We start from the raw sequence: 20445 nt of genomic DNA, 5'->3' as shown, positions 1-20445 counted from the left end.
AAAGACCTTCAGAGAGAAGTTCATACCTTGCCTACTTTCACACCTCTGCACCATATGATTTTTGGACTGTCTATAGAAAAATGATCTGATAAAGGCATAAGACACTGTTAGAAACTAACAAACAGTCTGAAACTGTCTGTAACTGTCTGAAAAACTGACAAACTGACAAGCATTTTCTTAGAAGTAGGGTTGAATGCATCCAGTACTGCCTAAAATGTGCCATCGGGTATTTGGCGAGTACGCGTGTCCATGCAACAACCGATACCACATAGCTTATTAATCCCTAAACAGGTCAGTGTCCTATTTTTTCCCCAGGATGGCAAAGTAATGACTCGCCCTACTCTGATTGGCTTACCCTAGTATTCTCACCCTAACCCCTATTTGTATCAGGAAGGAATGAACAGTATTGAAGCATACTGAGGCCTTAATTTTAAAGTGTATCAAACTATTACATGCAGAAAAATGCTACAGCAACTCTCTACTGCATGCAAGAGTGATCACAGCTGCACCGATGTTGCACACCTAAGAAGGATTGTTAGACAAATCCAAATTCTTATTGCTTTTGGACCATCAGAAAGAATAGGGAAGCTTAGCTTCAGTGTTAGAGATGTATTTGGTGTCAAAAACATTCAAAAACCAATCAGCCATAATTCTGACAAAAACTACGGGATGTGGTAATAAATTGATGCTACGACATTTGTCTTGTTCAGTATGTGACATCAGAGTTGCCCCAAAAGTTTCTGATTTGATCACAACTGGACTGTAAATAAGTAAATATTTGCTATAATGGAAAACAGCCGCAATAATATCAATCTCATAGAAACAAAATAAACCAGAATAAAAATAGTTATACCGTTAATAGCCCCATATTTACATATAAAAATATAGCAAAGTAACATTTAACAAATCAGGTCAGTTTGTGTGTGTCTGTGCTTAGGTGACACACCCAGACACAGACACAGAAAAGCCCATATGCATCCAAACATGAACACACACACACACACACACACACACACACACACAGACACAGACACACGTTTAAAAACATGGTCATGCACACACCTGATGCTGTGTGTGTGTTGTTTATATCAGCTTTGAATCCATCCTTCTTTCAAGGAGCCATGCACTGTTGATTTGATTTTGAACTGTGTACCAGAATGTTGAGTAAGTTTAGTAAAAGTCATTTTTAGCTCTTTTTTTTCTAGAGCATATACGTGATCTTCATCTGACTTAATGGCGGCATCAACATCCTCTCTTTCTTTCCCTCCATCCAACCTCTCTCCTTTCTTTTTCCTCCCAGCATCCATCTCTCTCCCCATCAGCTGTCCATCTGCCAAACACCACAACTACACTCATCCTGTCCCCTCACTTCCCTCCCTCCCACGCTCCATTCTTCTTTGGCCCATTAAGAGCTATCATGAAGCTAATTGCCTGTTTGATCAACTCTCTGTGGACCAGGAACTGGAGGCTTTTAGCCCTCTGAGCGTAAGAGGAGAGATGGACGAGGCAGGAGGGATCTATGGGTGTGTGGGAAAAATACGCCTCTTGTCAGCTGGCTTTCATTGGTCGGGTTAGGTTGTAATTGTTTTTCTTTTTGTACTGTGGTTATTTAAAAAGACAGAATAAGAATCGTGTGTCACTTGCTGGAAGATATTCATTTACACATTATATAGCGCTGGGACATCCAACATGGAGGACTTCTGACATAGATATATCTGAGCCTCATGAAGTCCATAAAGATCTTGGGCCATATTCACAAAATATCATCCAAGTTTGAGCTTCTGAGAAGAGGTGGGCTTAACCCTGAAAGATTGTCAGAATATCCAAAGGTCATCAAAGCTGCAGAACTAAATTTTTTCCAGTGGATGAATAGCAGATTGTTGTGCAAACCTTGATCTCCAGGGTAATTACATTGTTTTGACGTGTTGATGAGGCAATTGCATAACTCAAACACCATCAAAATACCCTGGCAAATGCGCCAATATCTTTTTGAAACGTCCAGTTTATGTTTTTTCTTTCCCAAAGTCTACACATTACCAGCAGCCAACTGATTTTGATTAAGTCTTAGTCCAGAGGACTTTTAAGCCACCAACACTTGAGACTTAGGAGCCATTTTTGAATTATTGGCATGTCCGTTATCTTTTTTATGCTAACTCAGTCTTCTATTTACCTTCAAAATGTTTTGTGAATATGACCCCTGGATCAAAATCTCATTAACATCATGGGTTAGCAAGAACTCTGGAAATCCTGAGACTGCGACTGGGTCAGTTAAGAACGTAAAAATGTCCTGAAACTGAACCTAGTATAATTTTATTGAAGCAAAATAACTAGTCCAGCTATTGTAGGTCTGTTCAACCAGGTTGATCATTTATACTTTTCAATTTCTTCACTGTACTTCAGATTGGATTGGTCAGATTGCCGTTGATATCAGATTGGTGTTGATGTCAGATAGTTATGAATCAAGGAACTACGGCTACTGTTTTTCCAAGTCATTTTGGATCAAGGTAGCAACTGACCAAGACACAGATTGTTCAGAGAAAAGAACCATTGAATTGTGGATGGGAGGAGAGTAGATTAAGTGTGGTAGAGGAGGGGGAGAGAATGATGGAGGTGGCGGCAGTGAAGGAGGTCGGTCAGAGGAGGGAGGTTGGCGACAGACTGACTTCGGGAAGAAACCTGACCAGACCCTCAGAGCTCCACTGAAGCTGCACGGCTAAAAATAAGACAAGGGAGGCTTCTTCTGCTGACAAAACAACATACACACAGGCTCTACATACACAGGTTGTTGTACAGTAGGAGGACACACACACACAGACACACACACACGCTGCCTAGTCGCAATGGATGCCCCCTCCCTCTGGTTAAATAATCCCCCATTCAGCTCTAGGCTGCTGGGGAAAACATTGTCTACCTCACAGTGCTTTTCCTTTACAAATGAGCTTAATAGCATTGAAATTCGTACAGTGCATGGTCCCTTTTTGGTGTCAACTGTTGTTACAGGTGTGTTACAAGTGTCTTTGTTCTCACTCTATGCCTCCGTGCTTTGCCGAGTGTCCCAGTCTGATATTCACCACGGCACAACATTGGTTTCTTCTTTCTTCCATCTTCAACCTTGTCTGGAGTTTTCTTAACGTCTTTGTGTTGGAAGTCCTCAATCTTCCGTGCTTCTTCTGATTCTCTCTTACTGGAGAACAGAAACTCTGTTGGCATAGGCCATACATGCCACCACAGGCATCTTTCCTTCCTAATTTGGTCCATCGCCCATCTTTGCTCGGTGCATTTTCTTTTCAAAGGGTGAGGAGGAAAGAGGTTCAGCAATAAATAAATAGATTTTAACACATCCAAACCACAGAACGCGGAGAGAGGTGATTTCTGTCTGGAAGTCTTGGTTAAGGTTGAAGGGCAGTCCAGCATAGCACAACAGCTTCTTCTTCTTCTTCTTCTTCTTCTTCTTCTTCCTCTTCTTCACAACGAGTTTTTGTTTTTAGGCATGAAGTCTCCAACATGAACAGGCACAGTAAAGCTTTGGTCCCTCCTGAGCTGGAGAAGAAGTAAATTCAAGGTACATTAGGTGAACAACACTTCACGGTGGGTTGATTGGTTGGTTGGCTTTGTTGTACGTAGGTAGGTGGGTCACAATGGCATTGTCGTCACAATGTCAGCTGTGGCACTGTTGGCGACAGCGCTGCTTTGGCGACGGCTAAGGGGAAATGGATTTACCTGGCCCCCATCCAGGCCTGTCATAACGGCTTCTCCAGGGCCTTGCTACGGAGCGAGGGATGAGGGTTAGGGTTGGAGGTGGAAATCTTGCGGCACACAGTGTTGGTGTTGTTGCACCTGCAGCCGGGTCGTGTGGCACGGTCGTGAGCACACTGGCACAGGGCAAGGCACAGCCTGGCAGGGGGGTAGCAGCAGAGGCAGGGCAGGCAGAGTGCCAGCAGCCCCATGGTGCTCCAGCGGGCACAGGCGTGGGCTGGAGCACAGGAGCATGGCCGGTCAGCACAGTTATCCTCATCATCCTGGGCGGAGCAGTGGTAGAACAGGCCTTTAACACAGCACAAGCAGGTGCCATACTCCACAGCGCTTTCCACGGAGCACAGACACCGCTGTCCGCAAGCCCAACAGGAAGGCAGGCGACGGGGGGCACAGCACTCTTGGCACTTACAGCGACCACACCGCTCACAGATGAACGAATGAGGGCCCAGCTCAGCCTCGTCCTCTGTCAGGATTTTACCAAAAGAAGCATCATGCTTTAGTTCTCCTTTAGGCTGAGAACGGTTCACTGGATCTAGGCCAGAGTGAGATGGTGTCAAACCTGCCAGTAGCCGCTGGTCTGAAGTTGCACTGGTCCGAGACACGGAAGAGCTTAAGGTACTGGAACGGCTCAGGCGGGACAGGTGAGCATGCTGCTGTTGACTTTGGCTGCGAGGAAGGGGATGGCCAGGGTTTACTCCATGAGAGTAATGGTCATCATGGGCATAGAAAAATCCAGACTGGGATGCCGGTTCCAGCGCCACGGGCCTCTCCACATAGTCATTGCTGGCCCGGATGGCACGTATCTGTTCGAGCGACAGCACTGGAACCTGGTGGAGGTCCAGCTCGTTCATCTCCACCCTGAAGGAATGAGCAGGGTCCATCCTGGTGAGCCAGGCTGGGTGGCACCAGGGCTGCAGGCCGGGCCTGGGGCAAAGTGCTCCCAACTCTCACGGCACATCAGATAAACCTGCAAACACAGAGAAAGGAAGTGATAGTGGTTAGTAACATTGACCAGCTAAATTTAAATGTATTAATATTTAGCATCTTATTAGACGAGCCTGTTTTATTCAGCTTATTGCAACAACTATTGTTTGAAACCTTGCAGTCACATGACTTTTCATGTCATTTTAGGGTTACAGTGCAGTGCAGAAAAACACAAATTTCTTCAGATAGATTCCAGACCCAGCACTCTTAAGTCATATCTTTAACCATCTTTGCTGCAAATATAGTTTTGATGAACATAATTGTTATAATTTATGAATGGTTGTTTATTGTTGTTTATTATGAAATGTCGCAGAGTCTACATTTCTATTGTGTTGTATGATAAACAGTCCACAGCACAAATATATTCAGCTAACAACAATATAAAACACAGGAAATCGGTTGTATCAAGTAAAAGTTTGGCATTTTAGTTTTTTTTTTTGTGATTAATCAACTATCAAACAGATACATTTTCTGTCAGTCAACTAATTTTTCAATACTGACTTAATGATCCATCTAACAAACAGAAAGTAGCTTTGATTTCATGTATTTTATAAATATGTAAGTTATAAACTGGAACATTTACAAATAACATAGTGTTCATTCATGTATCTATTCTTAATATCTTAAAACAACAATTCAGGGTATGTTCTATGTTCAATTACTTTTCAATGATTTTCCTGTCACATCGGTCTAAACACATGATCTGGTACACAGAAACTGATGTGTTTTTGTTTGTAGTCTGTTTAAAATGGACAGAAAAAGATTTGCCTCAGCATGTGAACCAAAGCCACAATGGCAAGACACCAAGAAGTAACTCCTATAGAAAGTCAAACTGCATTAGCATAAAAACTCAGAGAAGAAATCATTTCCGATCCAAGTCCCACTAAGTGTTTGATTGACGATTGATCTGACAACACTGAATGCAAAGAGGTTCACCACTAAAAACTTTACTTTCCTTCAAGCAAGTGGAAAAACATCAAAACAAATCAAAACAAAGCTCAAAATTGGAGCTTCGGACCAAACAACTCTTTTTATGGCATCGTAATAATGGCTATTATGTGTTACTGAGCAAGAAAACCCTTCTGCTTCTAGAAAAGAACCAAATTAAGTGACTAAAGAGTAATAAAAACACATTACATTACATACAGCAAACGTTACCCTACATTACTTCCCAAATATCTAAGGAGCACTTAATCAAAGATAGATTTTGGCAGCACAGCCTCCACACAACCATCATCCATGTCATCATGACCGCTGAGGTTCTCCATTGCTCAGGCTAACGCTATTATTAGTCTGCCAGAGCCAGAGAGATACGACCATGAGGTCCACACTGTAATTTAGCATCTGTTGAACACAGCTGCTGCTGCCACGGAGGAAACCCACCTGCAGACACAGAGGCTGACAGCATTGCCTAGCAGTTAGAACTATAGGAGAAGTCAGGTTTAATTCTCAAACAAATTTAGTTCAAGTCGCAAATTTAGTAATCAACACATTTCCAGTTGCAGGGTTTAGGCTTCATAGGACTGCTCAGGTATGTGGTTTCAGCAAAATCTCATTGAAAACATGGCTTATTTTAGGAAAACCACATTTAGCCTGTTTAGGTCTGTGGTTCCACAAAAACAGCAACCACTGCTACATGCTGAACAGGGCTGCCTTAAGACATGGTTTCTTTAATGGATACTAATATCTACGTAGTAAAAAAAACTAAAACTTGGACCATGTCGCTGGGAAATTTTGTCATTGGGAAGTGTGTGAATCTACTGGAGAAACCAGGACAGGTTCTGGTAAGATGAGTTGTTTAGTTTTTGAGCTCTCAGAGGTGGATATCTCAAAATGAGAAGCATCTGTTGATAACGTTAAAACTAATGAGCTAATGAAAAAAAAAATAGATCTTTGGTGAACTGACCCTTGTTAAGATAGATTTCAGTCTCTGTCATTCATTTGCAGAATATACGCTATATGCATGTTTTCGTTAGTGTACATCATGTCATCTTAGAGTGAGCCTTTTGACAACCATAGTTTCTTCATAGTTTCCTTCACACTAGGAAGACGAGGCTAAAGTGAGGGGTTTGCAGCTAAATCCTACATGATACTTTAAGAAATTCTTTGAAAACAGAGACCACGTATCTATTGTTGCATGCTAATTCCATCAAATGGTTCACTTTCTGACACAAGATGACATTTAGTGTGTTGTGTACATTTTAATGCTGGGTAAAAATGCAGCTAAATGCTTAAAAGATACATATAAATGTGCTTACAAGTGCAGTAAAGGCACAAGCAGAAAAGACTAAATTGAATAAAAGCTCTAGTTGAATATACAGCTGATTTGATTTCTTGTAGCTCAACATCAGATGAGCCCTGAATGAAGAGAGAATGAGTGTGTTTCTTTGTTTTTGTGTTTATGATAAGAGTAGTAGAAACCCTCCAAGACCAACATGCACAAATACTGTACACTCACACACATATACACTCAGCCATACATACACCAAGAAACTGCAGTCTTGCCAAGTGGCCAAGGGGGGAAAAGATAGCTGTCTCGTTCCTCACATGGTGCCAGTCCTCTCAGAGAGTAATGAGGCCAAATGGAAATGCATTTAAAGCAGCCCAGATCGTGATATCAGATGGAGGAGGGAGGTAAGAGGGAGCAGCAGCAAATAACCATCTCAGACCACGTTCACATGAATACAGATGCAGTCTTAATACACTGTTAATGTATCAAAGATTATCTGTCTAGTTTAACGTTATTCAAATCGTTTTCTTATGGTCTACATTTACCTACCAGAACAAAAGAGACAAAACAAAAGACAGTTAAATATCTTCTCCTTGATTGTTTTTTAGTTTAACAAACCAACGCCTTTCCCCGACCTTCTGTTGAGGAATGTTGAATGGATAGACTATCATGATTAAGTGTCAGTATGTTTCAAACATTCATGTTAGATGGTATGGATAGTACGACAGCATCTAAAATCCCCTTGCTGTACACCTTTCCTACAGTAGGAAATTCCTAACACAATTCAACATTTACAGCCACCTCGGGCAGCGATTGGACAAAATGTGTGGACACAGAAAGCCATTTAAACTTTACTCTCAAGCATCTTTCATAGTTCACTCAACTACTTCTGTACTTTTCAATAAGTACAAACTAGTACACCATTATGAATGCTTTCAAGAAAAGATGTCTGAAAGTGTGGGACATTACCCCCATTTATCTACCCCACACTACAGAGTTTTGGGGACTTTTGCCTTCATTGTGGTTGGACTACAAATCGGACAGACTAGTTTCTTTCAACCATATTGTAGTTTCCACCCAGCATTAATAAAGTCCACAGTCCTAACCCTCCTTTCTTTTTTTCAATATATACAGATATGTCATTATATGGCAAATGTATGCAAAATCTTATGAGCAAGGGACTATAATTAGTTATTTTCATGAGGTACATTATGTAACTACTTTTTCTCCATTCTAGTTACAAAGTTTCAGTTATTTCCTTTGTCCAACTAATCATCCAAAAACCCAAATATATTCAATTTGCTATAGAAAACAAAAAATGCAGCAAACATTCACATCTCTGAGGTGAGCGGAAAATTGCTTAGAAAAAGGTTAATCAACTTTGAAAATGGCTGCATTTTCTTTGTCATCATTTCATTTGTTTCGAATCACTACTTTTGGCCACAAAATTGTATAAAATGTATCATATTGTTAACAATTCATTGATTGTATTATAGCCCTGTTATGTACAGCTAAACATTTGAATACAGAGAGCTAGAAAAAAAAGATGAGTGGCTTCGGGAAAATGCAGTGCAAAAGTAATAAGAGAGGAGATGCAGGACGTGGATGAAACCTAAGAATGGCCATTAATCACTGGTAGGGAAGGAGAGGTGATTAGCAAGCCAGGCTGTAAAAACAAAAAGAAAACAAACAAAAAAAACCCTCTTCCTGTCCTCCAGGCTTTCCAAGGAATCTTGTGAACAAATTGTGGCAGCCTGAACATAAAGGTGCTCTTCCCTCCAGCGTCTCTCTCTGTATCTACCACTCAGTCCCTTCCTTCCAGAGGTCCAGCCATAAAGTAGCAGATAAGAAGGCCCAGGTTGGTTAGATGAGGATGCATTTTCAAATTAGTCAGAGGAGAGAGGAGAAGTCCTGGTGACTAATCTCATCAGGCTGAGCGGTGGCCGCGGCTCGCTCATACTCTGTCTGCCTATCAGACCATCTAATTGTTAAAAAGAAGAGGCCTGCCGTCCATTTCCATGACCTCATATTCACTGACTGGTTGAGGCAACCACTGCCAACAAATACTGCAAGTCATGTCAAAAACGTAGAGACTAACAGCGCCTTGCATGGACACATTCAAATTAGTCAATTAAAAGAAAAGTTGTTCATCAGAAAATTAAACAAGAAGTATTTTGATAGTAATAGTATAGTTTCACTTTTTTTAATGTAATAATTAGCTTTTCTCTGTTGTATATCTCAGTAAATCCAATAACTTTGGTTTTTTAAGTGTTGTTTAGAAAAAATAAGACATATTAAGACATCACCTTGAGCTGTGGAACATTTTTACAGCCATAAAACAATTTTGTCTTATTTCACCCCAAATTCTTTGATTGTAAACCATACCGAACTGTCAATGAGAACGAAAAACAGGTTTACTGTGACAACTATGAATCATGGGAGTGAGTCACTGTGACCTAAATAATCAGCGCCACCTTTTACACAATTTGGCCAAAATACTTTCTCTTTACATTTATTATTATTATTTTTTAAAAATGTTATTATAACATATACTGGGGAGGCAGTCTCAATGGCCTTGGTATAAGCATGAGCATATGACCTGAACAGGCTCCACTGATTGGCTCCACCGAAGGCTACAGTTGTTTTGGCTGGCTCTGCTGGGGAGTGTCTGTTATCAAGCCTCTGGCAACAACAGCTGGGATGAGAGCTGTGTGAGAGGATGGTGGAGGGCGGGGCAGGCACCACCCTCCTCACTCACATTACAAATTAAGCTGAAGTGTGTGTTGTTTAAGTCGCGTGTGTTAAAGGTTCCTGTGGAGTTCTCGACCTCTTGTAGTGCCATGGAGCTGTTTTTCTATGAGTAGGTCCTCGTTTTGTTAATGTCATGTGCACACACATGTATAGGCAAGTAAAATGATATGAAGGCCTACCAATGGTCTCTCACACTATTCCACTGATCAACAGGTGGCGGTAACACATCAAGATGTGCTGTAATGCACCAATACAAGGAAAAGTTTGACTTCCGAAACATGGATTTCATGGATGCATCAAATACCGAATTTTCTTTTCAGTACCATGTTTTAGTGTTTTTTTAAAAGACCGGTGTGTAAGAATTAGTGCCATCTACAGTTACCAGTTGTCAGTGTGGAGGAGAAAATACCATGGTCGTGAAATGTGTGAAACTGCAAAAAACTCTATCCAGAGCCTGTGTTTAGTTTGTCCTTTCTGCGCTACTGTGGAAACATGGTGATTTAACATGGCGGACTCTATGGAAGAGGACCCATGGTGTCAATAGACAGAGAAGAGAAACATAATGATTCTTCTTTTCAGCTTATTACAAACTAATGAAAATATATTCTGAATGTCATATTCCATTTCTGCTATTTCTGTGAATAGAGCTCGCTGAATTTCAAATACTGGACCTTTTTAGCGCAGATTATCTGTGCTTAAATAAAATGCAAACTAAATTCAGAAAAGAGGGTTACATCCGACATCAGCTACATTAGATGAGGTAATATCTGATTAAATGGTCAGCCATTTATTTATAAAAAGACCTTGAAGAAATAACACAGCATGTAGACATCATCCAAATAATAAGAATCTAAACTTATATTTACATGCATCACTCATCACTGAACTTCCCACAAACACAAAGATGGTCCAGAGAAAACTTCAGGGGGGGAGCAGGTTTATAGCTCAAACTGAACCAACAAGGCCAGCAGCACAATGACTGTTTTATTTAGTAGACAATCCATCTGGCTCAGAAGAGAGAGGATGGGAGAGGCATTCATCCTCTCGGTGTCTCTGGTGCTCAACAACATCCTGACACTTTGTCAGAGTGTCTTTTTATGCAGAAACAGCAGAGACAATAAGATGCTAATTACTCTCCTGCTAAAATGTAGTTTCTCTCAAACTACCATATACTTTACAAAGAATATGGCATATTAGTAACAGTCAGAGGGTTTGAGATTTACATATATGCGTCTCTTTTCTGATGTTCCCAAACATTGCATGTGTAAAATGTATCAAAAAAAAAAAAAATTAATGTCAATGAAGCAAAACAAACTGACAGAGAGAGAGAGCGAGCGCGAAAGAGAGTTGGTGTTTCAAGAGGCTGTCGGTGGTAACCTGAGGATGGACCTCTGTGCTGGGGGAGTATCAGTAATGACTGAGCCTCTGCCCTGGGACACACACAGAGAAAGACACACACTTCTGCTCCATCACAAAAACACACACACTGTTCACTCTGTGCTGCCCGATCACCATTTACTCTGCAAGGTTTTAACTGATGCGGTGTAACTGTTAGCATTCATGCTACATAAAATAACTGAATTCCTCAAAAAGTAATTTACAAAAGTAAAGTATTTTCTCTTGCCTAGTGTAGGCAATAATGTCATAAAATCTGCTATAATTTGTTAGCTTTCCGAGAGGAGGAGGATTGTGCTGGAAGAGACATGACTGCTGTAAGCTCATCTTCTCATAATGGGAATGTCGGTTATAGCAATAAAACATAAATTAACTTAATCCATCTGTCTGGGTCCAGGTTGTATTAATATGATTAAATATTAAGAATTATTGTTCTATACTGCAGAGAAAAAAAATGTGACATAACAATCAATACTTCCTGTCCACATAGTTCATACAGGTTTTCCATCGTATTTCCATACTTTAACCAGTGTGGCTGTCAAAGTAGTATAAATTGTCTTAAAAAGTTTAAAACTGAACTATACCCAGTTGTTCTTCTTCACTGTTTAACAATGTTGTGGATTAATAAAAAAAATATGAGCTAAAACTTGCTAATTACAAAAAAGGAAACACACCCACGAGGGTGTTTTGTTAACTGCCGTGAAACTCAGTTATCAGCAGTGTTGTGATATCTTTTAGTTTATTGTTGGTCTGGCTCAATAGTTGACTAAAAAGACGTTCAAAAATCAGTTTGAAATGTCAATAGTGAACAGAAACCTATAAACTATGCCGATCCCTCAACCGTCCGCTGACATTCTAACTTGGGCCGTGTCTGGTCTCGACCTGCTGATAGTCGATTGAGTTTAATGGACAGAGCATCGCTGCATCTCTCACCGATGACATCATGGTTTCAGGCTATTTTAAAACCGACTGCAGTGACCCTTCGCCTTGGAATGAGGAGGGGTTGCCCTCTCCTCTCCTCTTCTCTTCCTGTCTTCTTCTCCTCTCTCCTCCCTTTCTCTCATTTCTCTCCCTATCCTCTCACATCCTCTCTTCCCCTCACATCACCTTCACCACCTCCCTTCACTCTCCCCTTTCATCCCTTCTCTGCTGTCCTGTCCTTTCACTTCCGTTTACTTTTCTTGTTCTTCTCTGCTTTTTGGCCTGTCCTGCTTCCTGTTTGTGTCTCCTCTTGCTAGAACGTGTTGAACATGTTCTTTGAAGAGAACATTAGTCCTTTACAAGAAATAATATTGGAGAAGAGCAGCTCAGCAGTGACCATCAGAGTAAACGCATAACCCAACAAGTAGTTTGAAGCAACACATCCGCTTTTTTCAGCTGAGAAAATCAATGTTAATTGAATCTTTGTGCATTCAGTGAGCCTAATAATTTAAGAAAAGCCAGCTGTCCAGCATCTCTGGACTGTAACAGGGCTGTAGCCAGGATTTTAAAAATACTGAAGTTATGAGTCCCTGAACGCAACCCCACTCCTCCTACTTGACAAAAGGCCAAAACCTCTGTAGGTTTTTTTTTTTTAGTATATTCAATTAACAATTATTTTATATTGTCTGTACATTTTTATCTCCTTTACATGATGTTAAAGTGCAATGCAAAGCCTGCCCCTTCATGCCAGGATACTCTTTTTATCACATATTAAGTTTTTTTTTTGTCTAAAACACGCACATAAAGATATTGTCTCATATAAAAGGAGTGACATGAAACCTAAACTGTGATTGGCTATCTGTCCTGTCATACCCGTGTCCTTTTTGTATTTTTAAGCTAACACAAGAACAGATGAATTAAACTGAAATGTCCAAGATGGATGAAATGCATCTTGAGCTGCAATAGGCAGATTCAAAGTCAACTCTGCATCTTGCATTCATTGGATTCGTTTCATTCATTTAAGAAACTTAAAGACAAGATATGCAATGCTCAGACTGATACAATTTGTTTTATTTTTGTATCGTTATATAATATTATTGTTACTATATGGTCATTCTGAATTTGATGCATTGTTTGTAATTTACATTTTACGTAACATCCTAACTCTTTTGGAATCATGGTCGTAGCTTTTTGTTGACATTTCACTGTCGGAGGGTTTTATTGTAGATTTTAGAAGTTTTGTACAATTTGTTAATCCAATATTTTTCCAGATAGTCTTAATTATTTGAATTTTGTTAGTAGCTTATAATGTGACTATATTGTTAAATGTGCATTATTTTATTTTGTTATGTTTACACTTTACACTGGTGAGAGGGTTGGAGTAAACATACTGCATAAAGTTAACGAAAATATTCCCAAATGTCCTGTCTTTATGGACCCAAACTTTTTTCTTTTACTTGCCCTGAAACAGATCAGTGGGAATGCATAAAAATACAGACCCAATCCGAATAACCACAGACTGGACTGAATATAATTTGGACCCGGTCAGACTCCGATATCTGTGTAGGAAACAAAGTTTCAATTTCGCAGGAGTAATATACTGTAGTTGCAAACTCTGTTCAGGGTGTCACTATTGTGCAAAGTCATTAGACAGAAGTTGTGACACATGAAATCAAGTTTAAAAAAATTAAGAAGAAAGTCAAGACTTATATATAAACTTATGTAAACCAGAAGATTCATAAGGTCTAAACATTTAATTACAGTTGCTGCCAGCTTCTTTGGGTGTGCATGTGTGTGAGGTCCATCAGGCACTAAGACCCAGGGGCCTTCCTCCTGATGCCCTCTGGGAGCACAGCAGGATTGAATGACAATAAACTGGATGAGATACCGGATGTGCCGAATCTGACCCCAACGGAAAGACTGAAATAGACACTGCAGACCAGCAAGTCCAGGCAGGGGGGAGAGGAGGGGAGAGAACAAGAGAGGAGGGAGGGAAAGAGGAAGGAAAGAGGCAGTGAATGAGTGAGGGATGGTGATACTAATAATGATAAAAATGAAAGTGGTGGAGCCAGATGTAGAGCGAGCGATAAGAAAGATTTAAAAGAAAGTCAAAACAAAAGAAAGAGAGAGCGGTGGAGGAAGTAGGAGTCGTTTTTGGATATTATTTGACAAGATTCCCCCAAATTGAATAAAACCAGATTGTCACATAACAATTAGGCTAACTCAAAGCAGTCATGGCCATAGATTTATCATACGTATTCCCGGTTTTGGTACACTCATTGTAAGAGAATTATATGTACAGCAAAGAACAAATGTGAACAAACTCTTGAGTTCATAGTTTTAGTCTTTGTTTTCAGTGAAAGAAAACACTGCGCTCAATATGTCATGTTTAGAGTGTAATTAAGCAGCTTAAAGCAGTTTAAATGTTGTCTTTAAGGTATTTTCTCCCTGATCACCAGATGCTTTTGAATGTTCAATATCAATGTGTTGTGTTTAAAGAGTAACTCAGCACCCCCTAAAAATCTTGTTTTGCTGAACTCCAGTGCTTTAACTTTAAAGCACAGAGGGAAGAGTGGCACTTCTTTCAAACGGGTGTTGAGTTAGGAAAACCAACATTACTTCCTGCAGAGATACTGAATGTTGATACTGGGAGTAACCTTGTTTTGTAGAATAATCCAATGAATTTGAGAGTAAATATTTATGGCAAAACACTGACCAGACAATCACACAATACCTACACTAAACATGTCATAAGCAGGTTGGTTCTTGGACAGAGTTCTGGTAACTGTTCACCTGTAGGACTGCACCAGATGGTTATACAGAACCATGTAATAAAGCATTGTTGGAAGCTGTTTGGAAGAGAGGATCTGTCTATCACCATCTATCATAGGCAAAGTTTGACAGTTCAGTTTAATCATGAACCATATGATGTAGAAAACTCTTATCAAAGCCAATAAGAAGAAGAGTGAAAACATCTTTTCTATCAAGAAAAGCCTTCAGTGTCGTTCTGTTTTACTTTCAGTAAAGAAATACTGTCCAGTTCTGATCATCTCAATCATCTGTGTATGAATGCAGAATCTGTAGGTCCAAGACTTTGTCATCGGAAGTGATCTGGTTTCATTTTATAGTCCGAGTAGTCTTGACCAGTCACGATTGAGTGGGCTTTGGGTGCAACAGTCCATGCGGGGAGCAAAAGAGATGGAAAGCATTGGCCAATATGCAACCTCAGAACCCAACGTTTTAGAGTTATCTGCTGGCTATAACTGAAGCACAGAGAGATTGCAGTTCTAATAACTGATGCGAGCAACATCTATGCTAACCTATCAATCAGCCACTGTTGTAACAGTAAAACAGAGCAATGTGCTGCCACAACACTTTGGTTGTAACAGGTGGAGATTTTAAAGTTGACTTACTCCCTGAAGCACTTAATAAGCACAGGAGATCCAGTTACTGTTACTAGTTGTCAACATCCTTTTATGCTCATTAACTGTATTTCAGGAGCTTTTGGAAGACCAGGCTTCATTCTGCAAGGTCAGAGTTTGGCAGCAGTAGGAGTGTGATGCAAGTACTTGAAACTTCAGATGAGCATGATTTCATAGTGTCATTTGACCTAGGTTCACTTTGTTCATTTTGCTTTCCATGAATGAGTAACTTCTGGCAAGAGAACTGTCTCTTTACAGCCATAATCTCTTGAATATTATGGCTTCATGTACAGTAGTTCTTTATTGTTTTAAATGCCACTGCAGAAATTTCTATTTCCATGTGTTGCGTAATCCAACTTACTCTAAATCTTTCACATACAAAAAAACACAAACTATTGCAGCCATTACTGTTGGCCGTCAGAGATTTATTCTAAGTGTTCATTCAGGGCCGTACCATACACTAGGGGCCTAAATTGCAAATGCTCCCATAAGAATTCACAGCTGCCACTTGTTTTTTGCTACTGCATGAAGTTGTGGTATCGCAAGTTCACAAGGTATGCATCTTGGCAGCATCTAAGGTCTGTGAAGCCATATTTTAAAGCTTAGAGTTTGGGATTGTATGACAGAAAGCCAAACGTAAGGGGATAAGGTTTAGTTTAGTTAGGACAAGCAAGCAGCAATCATCAATACTGTAGTCTTAATAATCTGGCAATCAAACACTTCACTAATATATTATTATTCTTTAGACATTTTCATCAGAAAGTCATGGATTACAGATTTGAGCATGCAAGTTACACTGTGGACTCTTCATTCAGTCTATGTTCTTACAAAAGCATAACTAAGAAATGCTTTGAAGGATTTGGCTGTTAATAATCTGTCAATTATTCGATTAGTCAATCAAACGTCTGAAAATATGTTTACATTTAAATTTTTTATTTCAATCACAATCTCTGACAGGCCAGAGTGACATCAGCAGTCCAAAACCTGTTCAATGTTCAATTTACAGTCATATAAAACAAAGAACAGCAGGAATTCATCATATTTTAGAAGCTCAAATATGTGATTCTAAAAAAGTAAAATAAAATATACTGTATATGAAACAGTTAATTAGGCAAATAAGCACTAGTTCTGACATGGGTAAACAGTGAATTTACTTTGGTAAGTCAGTAACTTCTGCGATTCAGTTCGATACCGTTGATTTTTTTCTTGTGACATCTAGTGGCCTTTGGATGAACTACACTGTAAGATGTTAGCAACTGTGGTGCCTTGATGGTTGCTTCTCATTGCTATGCATTTTCTTGTTTCAGGGTTTTTTTTAAGATTTGAAATTTTCAGCGTCTGTTGGTGTCTTTGTCTTTGCCTTTATTAATTCCAGACATTTGGAAATGAAAAGTAGTTGCAAAGGCTGACTTGAGAACAGAGCTCTTAGAGGGGCAAAAGCTTTTATGAACTGTGATTACGGTTTTATTTAGGCAAAACTGACCTATATATAGCATATGATTTACTGTATTTCTGAAAAATGTCAAGTCTAAGTGTTTTTGTTGTGAATCTTTTCTCCCTCTTTCCACAAGTTTGTGGTCCTATAGTGCATTAGTCGGTGCATTAGCTCCACTGCTGTGGCATTTAAAAAAAAAAAAAAAAAACATCCATTCCATCTCCATTCATCCCCTCCCTCTCCATCCCTCACTCCATCTATCCATTTCATCATTCATTCATCTATTCACCATATTCCCCCACTTCATATATACTGTCCCCTCCCTTCCGTCCATCCATCTCTGGTCAATTCCTCCGCCCACCGCTCCTCTCATCCCATTCACTCCCCCCACCGCCCCCACCCTACCCCATCAGTTCGTCCCATCATTTGTTCATCCGCCTGCCCCTCCAGTCCCACCCCAGCGGAGATGGGTATTGACATTCTGCATCCGACCTTGAGGACAATCAATCCCAACCCCACATGTCCCCATCACAGATCACACACACACACACACAATCTGCTAAAACACAGTAAGATTAACATGCAGCCCAACAATCGGTTAATATTCGCTTTAGAAAAGTGCTCACTCACGCCTACCAATGATTGCGAAGAGTGTGCTTAAAGTGGCCAAAAGTCAGTAAAAAGACAAATGGCAGGTTACTGTCAACATGACTAATTCACCTTCACTACTAATAAAACTTAAACCCATCTGTCCACAAGGGGTAAAGGAGGTTACAGTTTACATGCCTGCAGGAATCCACCACTTCACCCATTCACAGGCCAAACATATATTGCGATATTTAAGTGTTGTAAATACAAAAAAGATAAGAGGTAATTTGTATTCATAAAGCACAGATATTGATGAAATTTGAAAATGATTAAACAAGACACCCCTTCCTTTACTCTTTCTCCACCAATAGCCAACATAGAGAGATGGAAAAGCAGGGACAGAATATATCCATGTAAGATTTAAACAAATATTCAGCCACTTAAATGAGGACTAATTAAGTAGTGACAAGATATTTAGGAGGCAGCTTCCTGCTGCTGTGTCAAAGCTTAAAACAATTCTGTCCACCTCTTTAAATATATTGGGTGGCTGCAGAGAACCAAGCAGGTAAAACCAACTGTTATGTTACACCAGATAATGTGAATTTAGATGTTAAAGTCCATCCTGGCCTGATTTCGCAAGACATCTTTTCTAATTTGTAAGATGGTTAGCAGCATGTTTTTCTTTCTTATATGGAGAAAGTGAAACTGACCATCAAAGAAAACCAGAAAAACAAAAAAACAAAAAAGTCTGTCTGCATCAGGTTTGAGTTTTCAAGGTCCTTTTTAAAAACTTTAAGAGCCATAGTTTATGTCCTACATCACTGCTAACATGTCTGCAGTTCTAAGTTCTTCAGGGAAATCTGTCGACTTTCTAAATCATCTGCCTAAGTAGTGAAAGTCTGAAATAAAATCCACGATGCAGAGGCTGTTTAAAAACCCTTTTGAAAAAATCTTTCTTTTATCAATGGAACTTTTGCATTCCAAGGTCATGCAAATCATCAATAGTTCATCAGCGGATCGAATGGCGACAGGATGAATTTATGCTTACCTCTGATAGGAGGGAGATCCATTCTGCGGCGGCGTGCTGGGTGTCCTGGGTGTCCGTGCGTGCGTGTGCCGTCTGACAAATTAACTCTATGATACTCTTATAATATCCCTACAATTTCCTTTTAATGCAATGTAGTATGACTGTGGAACCCAGTGATGGATTTATCTGTACTTTTGTGATTTGGAAAAAAAAAAGATTTAAACTTACTTTCTCGTTACTTTCTGCAGAGATTTGCTAAAATACTTTTGTGATATTTTTCTACACTAATTCCTTTGGATCTCTGTTGTGTTAAGGGTGTGTGTTTGTAGGGAGGAAGCGAGGCTGGGGAGGATGCTCTCTCTCAGCGTGACGCGCCCTCCTCCTCCTCTTCCCGGAGCTCTTCCAGAAGCGCTCTGCTCCTGGCGCGTCCTACTGAAGAGTCACCTCCTCCTACACCTCCCTACAAAAAACAACAAAAAAACCCCAGTCCTTTTACACACGCTGCATTGAAGGGCTCCACTATCTGTCTTTGTCCAAGTTTTAAAAACATTCAAGTTGAGAGAGATGCTCATCAAAACATTTTTTGATTCTTATATTTGCAGTTTTCAGAGAGAAAAGTGTCCTCATTTGCAGGAGGAGGAGAAGAAGAAGTGGACGTATCTCCACCCAGAGTAAAAGGAGCCGATGTGAAATACTTGCAGCAGTGCAGTATTTTGAGGTGTTGATGATGATGCAGCCGGAGGAAGCTTCTGAAGTCAGAGATTGAAAGCAGAACTTTTAAAAAAGATTTTTTTTTTCCCCACAACAGTTTCTTTTCCCGTCCTGCTGTTTCCTCTCCTCTTCCCGAGAGATGAATGACTGAGGGCTGGATGCACTTTCTCTCTCCCTCGCTCGCTCTCTCTCTCTCTCTCACTCACACACACACTTGCACTCACTCTCACCCCTCCTCCTCCCCTCCTTTCTCTCCCTCACTCCTCTATCTCTCTCTGCCCCCTCCTTCTCCCATCACTGAATTCAATTCAATTCTGCTTTGCGAACATGACGGGGCAGAAGCCAAATGTTGACCCTTCCAGGAGACATTGTAGTAACGGATAAATTAATCGTGATAGTGTGAATTTTATTTTCTATTTTCTCTGATTTTATTTTCAGCTCATCTTCAGTTTGTTTAACTTGAAACTTGACCAGTTTTCACCAGTACTGGTACAACATAATGGGACCTATTTCTAAACATATCATACTGAAGTTAAGGTAGAAATTAGATTTGGACTCGTTTTGTTATTTCACATTAGAAATGTTTGGAAATTGGAGCACATTTCAAACATGTTCACATTGAGGTGGTTTTTGCCTTTCGCGAAAAACCATGGATTAAAGTTGTCCGTCGCAACGACGGATTTCCATCAATTGGATGCTTGACCGGCCTGATCATGTGGTTGGCAGCCGCAGCGTGACATCTGGCTGCGGTGTTTGGATCCAGTTACACGTGGCCACATGTAGCGACGTTGTTTCGTGGACAACGTTTTTAGAGCGATTATTGTGCTGCTAAATGGAGACATGACAGTCAAGTCATGATCAGTCGAGATTTTTTTTTTTTACTTTAATCCATAAAAAAGAGTTGCTCTTCATTGGAGATGGAAACATTTTTTCAGGATAAGTTGTGACATAGCGAACATTGAATTTACATGACTGATCAGTTGTTTCCTCATGGCTTCCATGGCTCTATAAACTTCCTCACATTAATACATGAAACAAACACAAATGTCATACTAACATCCTGTTTTCTGCTTGTTGAGGTTCGTCTGGCACTCTTTTATTCACGTCATCTTGTTGCGCCCTTTTCTTCTGGTTTCCTGAGTCAAGAATTGACGCCTCCTACAGCTTATCTTGTGAAACAACTCGTGAATGAATATTTGCGTAACGGTAATGGATGTAAGCAAGT

General features: G+C 40.1%; 1 protein-coding gene and 1 long non-coding RNA gene across 4 annotated transcripts in view; one reads left to right on the top strand and one right to left on the bottom strand.

Moving 5' to 3' along the window:
• The window catches only part of LOC104924115 (protein sprouty homolog 3), a 24899-nt gene extending 5550 nt beyond the window's left edge, over positions 1 to 19349 (bottom strand). The window contains exons 1-2 of one of the 2 annotated variants that reach the window (XM_027278185.1): positions 18531 to 19349; positions 7 to 4723 (exon numbers count right to left, since the gene is read on the bottom strand). In XM_027278185.1, coding sequence (XP_027133986.1) covers positions 3741 to 4637 — 897 coding nt within the window. In that variant the 5' untranslated portion in view covers positions 4638 to 4723; positions 18531 to 19349 and the 3' untranslated portion in view covers positions 7 to 3740. The remainder of the gene's footprint in view (positions 1 to 6; positions 4724 to 18530) is intronic. The other variant, XM_027278186.1, reaches the window with a different exon arrangement.
• Positions 1 to 20445, top strand: part of LOC113745677 (uncharacterized) — a 62980-nt gene that overhangs the window by 16328 nt on the left and 26207 nt on the right. The window lies entirely within an intron of this gene.

Source organism: Larimichthys crocea, chromosome III (assembly GCF_000972845.2).
Source record: "Larimichthys crocea isolate SSNF chromosome III, L_crocea_2.0, whole genome shotgun sequence".
Classification (NCBI taxonomy): domain Eukaryota; kingdom Metazoa; phylum Chordata; class Actinopteri; family Sciaenidae; genus Larimichthys; species Larimichthys crocea.
The sequence above is the reverse complement of the archived record's forward strand: the minus strand, read 5'-3'. Positions and strand labels throughout refer to the sequence as shown.